The 9,611-nt window shown below is 32.4% G+C and overlaps 1 protein-coding gene across 1 annotated transcript; it reads right to left on the reverse strand.

Moving 5' to 3' along the window:
* Positions 1 to 400: 400 nt before the first annotated feature.
* On the reverse strand, positions 401 to 1,195 carry LOC133034456 (uncharacterized). Its single transcript, XM_061109545.1, has one exon. It carries the CDS (start codon positions 1,193 to 1,195, stop codon positions 401 to 403), a length of 795 nt encoding a protein of 264 aa, XP_060965528.1.
* Positions 1,196 to 9,611: the final 8,416 nt, after the last annotated feature.

Here is a 9,611-nt window from a genome sequence, read left to right on the forward strand (position 1 = left end):
AATTTGTGGTTCTGTCATAGGACGAGACATGCGGGTTTTTCAATCCCAAAGGAAAAGGGGTATTCATAATATCTGGGTGATACGGCTCAAGCTCCTCATCGGAGTCGTATCCAGATAATTTCCCTAATTCCCCCACTTGATATCTCCTGAACTTGTCCTCCAGCTCATTTATCCGTAATTGGATTGGATCCTCTTGCTTTGGACCAAGCTGTTGGCAAAGGTCAGGTTTCTTCCGATTCAAGTGCTCTCGCAGATCTGGTTGGGAGTAATTGCTCGCAGATCTCATCTTACTCATAGACCGCGTCCTACTCATAGACTTTGTCTTTGAGTGGCTCGCGGGTTTATTGGTTCCCATACTTTCTCAATCATTAGCTCGTTGAATACTTTTTCCTCTTCGAGTTTATCGGCTATGGGTTCTGAATTGCCTCGAAGTCACACTTGCTTCTTCACGCTCTGTTCTTTCCTCCTGAGAGCGGTTTGTCATATTTCCCTCATCAGGGTACGTACGAGTCCTTACTCTATGGGTTTGGGAAGAACGTTGGTGATTTCTAGCAGGTGATCTCTGTTCTCCCGGTTGAGTCCCAAGATACTCCTCATTTTCAGGAGGGATTTCTCGTTCATCAGTTTCCGGTTGTCTCCTTTCTGGCTGTTCATCCTGATTCTCAGGGGGTGTCTCATTTTCCCCGAGTTGTTCTTCCCAGGCCTTTTCCTGTCTCCTAGTTCGTGAGCCACGAGGTCTACCTCGTGGTCTTCTCACTCCAGGTTCAGGTTGATTTTGAGCGTTCATCCCCTGCGTTGCCCAGGCCGAAGCTGCCTCACGTTCTAACTCAATGTTTCGATGCTGCGCTTCTTTTAGATGGCGTCTCAAGCGGTGGCTTTCCATTTCATAAGTTCTTTCTCCCAAAGATTGGGAACCTCCACGATTGAGCTCTTCATTCCTCGCCCTGGGGTTTTGTCTATTCCCACGCTGAGTTCTCCTCGAGCACATTGTCTGCATACTAGGACCAACGTCGGGTTGAGTTCTCTGGGCACTTGTGGTCTGAGCACTGGGGCCACCCTCAGGTTGAGCCCTCCTGGAACGGGTGGTCCTTCTGTACTGCAGATTGGTAGATCTTCTAGAGCCCATGGGCTCTTTTCTAGAATGATGGTTAGTTTCCTCATGTGGGGTGTTAATATTCTCTAGATTTTCAGCCATAAAGGGGAAGGTTTTTCCTTAAAAGAGGGAGGGTTTTTCCTGAGCTTTTTCACTGAGGCTCTCAATGAAAATACCAAATTGTTAATGCAAATTTTTGTCAACCAAATTTGAGCCTCACGATGATAATTCACCACAGAAAAAATAAAAGCTATAGAAAAATAATATATGAACACAAGGTTTTTTTACGTAGTTTTACAGTTAAAATTCTGCGTAGTCCACAAGTCAATCTTATTCAGATTTCTGAGTATTCTTTCAAGGCCTCTTTCATAAGAGTTTTTTTGTCCCTTTTTTGAGATTATTCACCACTATTTATAATTACATAGCGGGCAGGTAATTACAAAGTTGACCAGAATATGTGTACAGCCATTATCCCTAAAATGGTGGGATCTGATTACATATCACGAAATGTAAATGCAGTGTATGATTTTAAAAATCGTATAGTTGTGATTTTCCCAGTTTTACTGGGTTAAAAATATCGTGTATTTAAACAAGTCTTTAATTGTTGAATCTGGAGATGTCTCGACAGAAACTTGATTGTAGTGATCCCAATAGCGAGCTGGGACCATTCTTCTTTCCGAGGTTGATAATGTATGCCTTACGTCGATCGCGGTTATAAAGAAATCTTCTGACTTGCCAAGGTTATGAGCCTCGCTCCCGTTAGTTGGGTGAAGCTATTGGAAGTCTTCTCATAGTGAGATGGTCTTCTCGTATACTTATTTTTTGAGTCGATAACTTTTACACTTAGTTTGCTCATTGCAAGCTAAGGTGTGTGTCACTTTTCTTCGGTGCCTCGCTATTTGCCTTTAGCGACATATGGTTTCTCGTTAATACAATAAGTGTCGGTTTGTACATTGATTCCTCGCCTAAGACCTTACAGTCAACGGGTTACCAATATACTCTAATACTTACGTAATTAATGAGTTATTCCATAAAAAGATATTGCACCAATTCACATTCCCTTTATCTTGACATGTGTCATCCAGCTGAATTTCGGGTATAACATATTTTTATACTCTTGTTCTTGTTTTGAGGATGGGTTTGAATATTTCTATTTGGTTGTTTCTGGTTTTGTTAATGATCGAATTATATGGATATTTTTGAATATTTTATTGATTTGAGTCTTATGTGAAGATGTTCAGTAATTGTAATGAAGAACAATTTTTCAATTCTTATTTTTATCCTAAAATTCTTTTTTCTTTTTCCCTCCATTACAATTTTCTCCAGTTTGCTAAGTTTTACGTTTTTGTTGATGGAGATCTTTTCACCACTTTTACTATTTTATTTCAAGCACGTTTTTGTAGTGAATTGTTTTGAAGTTTTGTATCTTTAAGATTTAGTTATGATTATTTATTTTATTTTTTGTTTATTTTTATTACAGTATTTATTTCCTTTTTAATGCCATAATTTTTGTTTTGGTCTTTTCTTTTATTTGTTTTTATGATTAATTTAGTTTGTTTATTTTGGTGAAGACTAAAAGTTTTTTCTTTGATTGATGTGATTATTATTTTTATACTATATATTAATATTTTAAGAAAAATTAATTTCGTAATTGTTGTATACCATATATATTTAAGAGCGATTCATAGGCACTTGTATTGCTACCATTTATAAGTATTTAAAGACACGTTTTAATTTTTACAGTTTTTGTTAAAAGTCAACTTTTTTGTTTTCTTATTATGTTCTTTATTATTTCTATGAATGTTGATTTGTTTCTTTTTACTAACTATCCAAAGAGTATTATTTTACCACTCACTTGGTTATTGGAAGTTTTTTTTACTAGACTTTATATTTCATGTCTTATGAAAAATATTATACTTTGTGAGGAATTGATGAGCCACAGTTTGTTGGTCTTGCTGCCTTTGAAGGCTTTTGCGCCTATTTTTATGGCTTACCTTTAATTATTTAGGGTAGTATGGTTAAATATTCCATATTTTCATGGAGAATTAAAGTCATTCAAATAAAATAAAATTTAACATTTTTTCAAAAAAGTTTGTGATATATTTCTATCTTGTTAATTGGCTTATTGCTACTAGCAAAAGGTAATATATTTGGCTAGTTATTATTAATTTTTTTTATTAGTTTATATTTTATTTGATTGAATCAAGTGGTAGACTCTAAGAATTTAATTTTTCTGATATATTTATTTTTCTTTGTAGATAGACATTTTAATACAATTTATTTTTTGGTTGTTATTTTGAGACCTTTCAAATAGTTTTTCAATTTTACAAGCTAAATTTCCAACTCTTCTTATGTGTTGTTTGAGGGCGTTATAACTTTATTGTCTAACTTATAGGAGCTGTTTCATCCCATGTTTTGTTCGCTTACTTTAACAGCTCATGGTCTTGCAAAGTGTGCCCTTCGATTAGACGATGAGCGATCCTGATTCGAGGAAATTCCTGTGCGCGGTTTGCGGATATCTGTATCGTAAATTTTATGAGTGATTCAAATTACTACGACAAAAAATAAATACCAAGCATTGAAGCATCAAAGAAGCGCGAAGAATGGATATCCAATCCAAATGAACATGTGACAAATCACACATATCAATGATCATTAGTTAAAGATCTGTCAATAAAAATTGAGTAATAACAACCATAGCAATAACAATTATAATGAACAATCTCACCATAAATCATAGGGCTAATAAAAATCTGAGAATCTCCCATATCTAAACATGCATGGACAAAGATAATTATACTACTAAAACAAACATGATTTGAGCTAATTGAAATTCTTCCAATGTAAAAAAAAAAGACTAAAATCTCGTGCTGTGAATGTGGATAAAGCTTACTGCCTATTATCATAACAATAGTAAGGTGGTGTAGTAACACCATTATTGTAATGCGCTTTAGTAATTTGGATTAGTAGAAAAAATTAGCACTAATTTATGATATTTTTATAATTATTTATGAATTTAATTATTTATGGTCCCCATTGTTAGAAATGGGCACTAGAGTTATAATTTCTCAATTTCTGAGATTTTATTAAACTCTAGGGATATTTTATGAATTATATATGAAATATGTTATTTTTGTAATTTTTGCTCGGCGACAACGAAAAATGCGATAGATGGCTAGTTTGATCACATGGGTAAGTTTAGAACCTTATATCTTAGTGAGAAATACTTTGGAGAAAATAAAATATCGGGATTAAGCAGGGTTATAGAATTTGACCATTTTACCCCTAGTTTTGGAAAATGCTTAAGTTGTAGGCTTTAAGGGCATTTTAGTCATTTAAGGGTAATACTTAGTGGCTGCCCTAGGTTGTGACACATGGCCTATTATTTTTTTCAACAAGGATTAATTGGTTTATCCTTAAGTCTCATTTTAGAAAAATAAGGAAATTGAAAGAAAAATCAAATAGAACTCTCTCTCTCTCTCTTTCTCTCTTTTGGCTGGGGCAAAAACCAGAGGGATTCACCCTAAAAGCTTGGTATTTTTCTGTATTGAAGCTAAGGAATTGATCATCCTTGAAGCTAAGGTAACCCTAGAAACTTTTGCCATGGAATTCTTTAAGTTCTTACTTGGTTTGAGTAGTGATTTTGTGAAGTGATGGCTATTAGGTTTAGAAATGTTTAGGGATTGAATTTTAAGGTTCATTTGAGTTGGTTTAAGCTTCTTGCAGCTGGTTTTAGTGTATGGATTTGGATTTATGCAAGTTTGGGTTTGAAAACCTAAACTTTGATCTTTAATGGCATGTTTTGATTCAGTGGATTTTTTTGTGGTTTATTGGCTGGATTATGTTGTGTATACCCTAATTAGGTACTCTGGAAGGTTTGGTTACGTTTGGTGGAGTTTTGAGCAAGAAATGAGATTTCTTGGGTGAACTGGTGCAAACTGGTTAGCCAGTTTTGGCAGGGTTCCCCGAGTCTCTCATTTCCTCAATTCTCGTCCATTATGTGCCATAGTTGGGTGATTCCCTACTTCCTGAGTTAGAATAATCCGTAGAGAGTGTAACAGAACCTAGGGTTGTGGGTTCGAGTTTTCCGGATTAGGGTTTCGACCATGTGATTTACCCGGTTTTATTATGTGATTAGGGCATCCATCTAGCGCGAGACTTTTCGTTCGGGTCGGCGAGCACACTTGAATCTGAAAAGAAGGTAAGAACTGTATATAATGTGTGATATCGATATCTGAATGTATGTATATGTTATGTGTATATGCATGCTTATATGTTGTGATTCATACACTACCAACACTTGTACGATTGCGGTACAGAATGCATTGGTAAGGTGTATGATGTTTGAAAGTACTTCGTGGTGTTACCAGCACTTGTACGGAAAGGTACAAGATGTCTGTGGTACAACAACTAACAGTGCTCAAGGTGCGGTCCATACCCTACCTACACTAGTACGGAGGTATACTGAGTGCATGTGGTACATGGTACATGGTCGTATCCTTGGTAGAACGTTCTTACTCATCTGTTAAGCCTTGTAAATAGGTGTATGGGCGCCTAGATACAAGTCGGTATTATGTGATATGTTATATGCTTTTCTTACTGAGCATGTCGACTCACAGTTCTGCTTCCATGTGTAGGTAAAGGAAAGGCGAAAGCTGAACAGGAGTGAGCTTGAGCTAGGATGAGGTTGTACATGTCAAAGCAGCGCGACATGGAGTGTTCGGTCTCGGAACATCTGGGGTTATATTTTGTAGTCGTTGTGCGACCTAGTTATGTATTTTGGAATATTGTGTATAAAAGTTTGAAAACGGGATCCTGAAACTTGTACCTAGTTTTGTAAATTATAAAGTTTAATATTTAATATAAAAGTTTTAATTTCACACGTTTTTCGAGAAAAATCTTTAATTAGCAAAGATAGCACAGTAATTGAAAAAGCACTGTAATGTGTCTTACCATTAGGGCATTACAATTATTGAAAATAAAAATAAATAAAAAAATAATAAATAGCAAATAGAAATAACATTAAGAGAATTAACACCAATAGAGATCTAATCGAGAGCTAATGACTAACTCTAAAGAAAGAAGACCAATTTTTTTGTTATATTAAAATAGATCATTTTTGTTATCAAATAATATAGAATAATATAAAATAGATAAGAAGAAAAAGATGAAGAGATAAAGAGAAAGTGAATGAGAATTTTTCAGTTGTTTATTCTAATGGGGTGAACCCCTATTTATACAAAAATATGACTAAAAGAATGGGAAACTAAATCAATGTAATAAAGGAAAATACAACCAAGCATTAATGGTGATAATTAATTTGGTGATTTGGACATCCATAAATAATATTTCATAACACTCCCCCTTAGATGTTCATAAAAACTATCTCATTAAAAACCTTGCTGAAAAACTTGGTCAAAAGGAAAGGAATGCAGTGTAAACTAACGCCTCCTTATTTAGGCATTCGTGGAGATCTTCTAATCGACGAATTCTAATCTTGTATGTCGTCTTCTCAAATATTGATGCTGGTAATAATTTTGTGAATAATTCTGTAAGATTGACACTTGATTGAATATGTTGGACACCAATATACATTCTCTTGAAATGTATAAAGAAAAATTTGGTGAAATGTGTTTTAATTCTATCTCCTTCAATATACCCTCCTTTTGGTTGAGTGGTACAAGTAGTATTATCTTCATAGAGAACTGCTTGTGTTGATACTTCTTTATTGAGTGCTTGTGTTGATACTTCTTTATTGAGTATAATCCTTATGTATCTTGAATATATTATGTCAATGATCTCACTCCCACACATTCTCTACTTGCTTCATAAAATGCAAGTATGTTAACATGATTTAAAGTTGCCTCGTTAAAAACCTTGTCAGGAAAACCCGGTGGGACAAAAACTGAGGTAAGGAAAAAATAGTGCAATATAAATTTCATATTCATAATTATTTGCAAGTTGCCTCGTTAAAAACCTTGCCATGAAAACCCAGTGGGACAAAACCTTAGCTTAGGGAAAAAGAGTGCAACATGAATATGTCTCCCCCTCATGCACATATGATCCATAATTATATTAGTGATAATATATCTCATAAGATTATTGTTATCACTTTTAAAATATCACCATATACAATCTTTGATGATATATTTTCTATAACTCTTCCAGAGTATGTGTGAACTTCTAAATTATGGATGAGGGGTTCCTATAACATCAATATTTATTTAACTAATTGTATCATTCATGAGTGTATACAACTTTGTTCATACTAAAATTCAAAATTTCAAATAGATATGAACATAACACATTAATGATAATATAAATTTTCATTTGTGACAAGATGGTACTCCAACACCAAATTTTTATTCCATTAATTCTTGTTGTATGATCTTAATTTTCATATCAAATGATCATATATCGATAATTCTTGATGCATATGAAGTACTTCAGGACTTCAATACTAATGAACAAACTTTATACATTTAATATTTCTCAATATACAAAAGAAATAAAAATTTGTTCTTCAATTAATCAAAAACTCTTCAAGATTTATCCCAACATACAATTTACGAATTTATATTGCATAGACAATCATACATGTTATTCAACTAATAATGTACTTACCTGTCTTTATTTCATACAAAGATCTTTGTCATATAGTGCGCGCGACTTTGAATTTATATCACTTAAGACATGTATTAAATTCTTTTAGAATTTTTAGATAAGGCTTATATCAAATTCTCGCTATATTAAGAGCTCTAAATAAATAACATTTTGTTGCAACATGATGTGACGCTTATAAATCCTCATAAAATATATTCCAGACTATAATCAAATCATGATTATATTTTCTCAATATTTAAGACTTATTTTAATCAATCTCATGTCTATACAAACTTTGTACAACAATTCATCATGTACAAATACGTATATGCAAATTTCTCATTAGAAATATTTATTTGCACACTCTACAGGTCTTACTTCACTTTATGCGAGTAAATTTGTCTGGGCTACGTCATAATATTTTGGCCAAAAACAAAATTTATGTCGATAATTCTCGACAAATATAATACCATTATCCTTGTTATCTCATGTTAGTTCATTGCATATGCAAACATTCAATTTCTATTGTCGAAAAAAATTCATTATATGATAATTTCCTCCCATATTGACATAACTTATAGAGATCTCTTTAAGTTACATATTTTTCAAATCTGTTTATCATTTATAGGTACCTATATAGAACTACTTCAGGGATTCAATTATGATCAAATATGTTATGTCCAACTTCTCTAGGGAGTCTCTTCTAGAGTACCGTTTCCATCACGGTTATCATTTTTAAATCATCAATACTTTATAACATTAAGGTATCTCCATGAGTACCTCTAGATTTAACAACTTTAGGACAATCAAATGAAGATATATCAATAACTTTTACATTGTTCATTTATGCTTCAGGCGTTTTCAACTCATTCTAACTCAGTTTTGAATAATATTGATTTGCAGTTTGCATATATTATTTTGAACTATATCGTTCTTATATACTTTGTGCAAGGATCGTTTATCAAAAATTATCATCGATCCCAACTGCTTCTCTCCCCCTGATCGAGAGAATTTTTAAAAATTGTGGTATCTAATAATATTAATACACCTATAGGGAGTTTAATATATCAAAATGAATCAATATTTATTTAAACTCATATATACTATATGACATTGAACTTTAGGTTCAATAAACTTCAGGTTCAAGTTTAATACTTATGAACTTAATTCATTTATACGTGTATAATTAGAAATACATAAATTTATAAATTTTGTAAATGCATGATCATATGATCTTATCACATCGATACAAAACTATGCAATAAAAATCTAACAATGGCTCAAGATTATTAAAGAAATTTAATTTAAATATTTTCTTTAAAAATAATTTAATATATGTTTATTTTCTAGATAAATAAATAAAATCATATATATTAAAATAAATTATATTAGCAAAATAATTATCAATAAAAATATAACTTTCTCTTATAAACACGTATAAAAGACAAACTAAATGAAATACTACATATATTTCTTTTAAAATTAAAAATAAGAAAATATTCTTTCAGTTTTTCTATGTGCAAAATATATGCACATTCTTCTTTTAAGCCATATAAATTAAAAATGAGAAGAATCTTCTGGTTCTTTGATAAAATTTAGTCAAATCCTTTGACAAATTATTGCATATGATTGATCATGTCAAAATAACTCAATTCATGAACTTCGGGTTCACTATAATTTATATTTCAAGAAACTTTCATAAGGTAATGTAAAATCACTGCAACATATAAGTAATCATTACAAGTTCACGAATAAAATAATTATATTATTTTTTAAAACATATACGCTCTTCAGGAGTTACTAATATGTTTATCAAACTTTATATTTCTTCATCATCAATTCAATGACGTGTACATTTGAAAGGTACAAGACGTACTTCATCATGTTATTGTAATGGTCAAATAGATATAACCAT

The sequence above is a fragment of the Cannabis sativa genome, chromosome 2 (genome assembly GCF_029168945.1).
Source record: "Cannabis sativa cultivar Pink pepper isolate KNU-18-1 chromosome 2, ASM2916894v1, whole genome shotgun sequence".
Taxonomy (NCBI): domain Eukaryota; kingdom Viridiplantae; phylum Streptophyta; class Magnoliopsida; order Rosales; family Cannabaceae; genus Cannabis; species Cannabis sativa.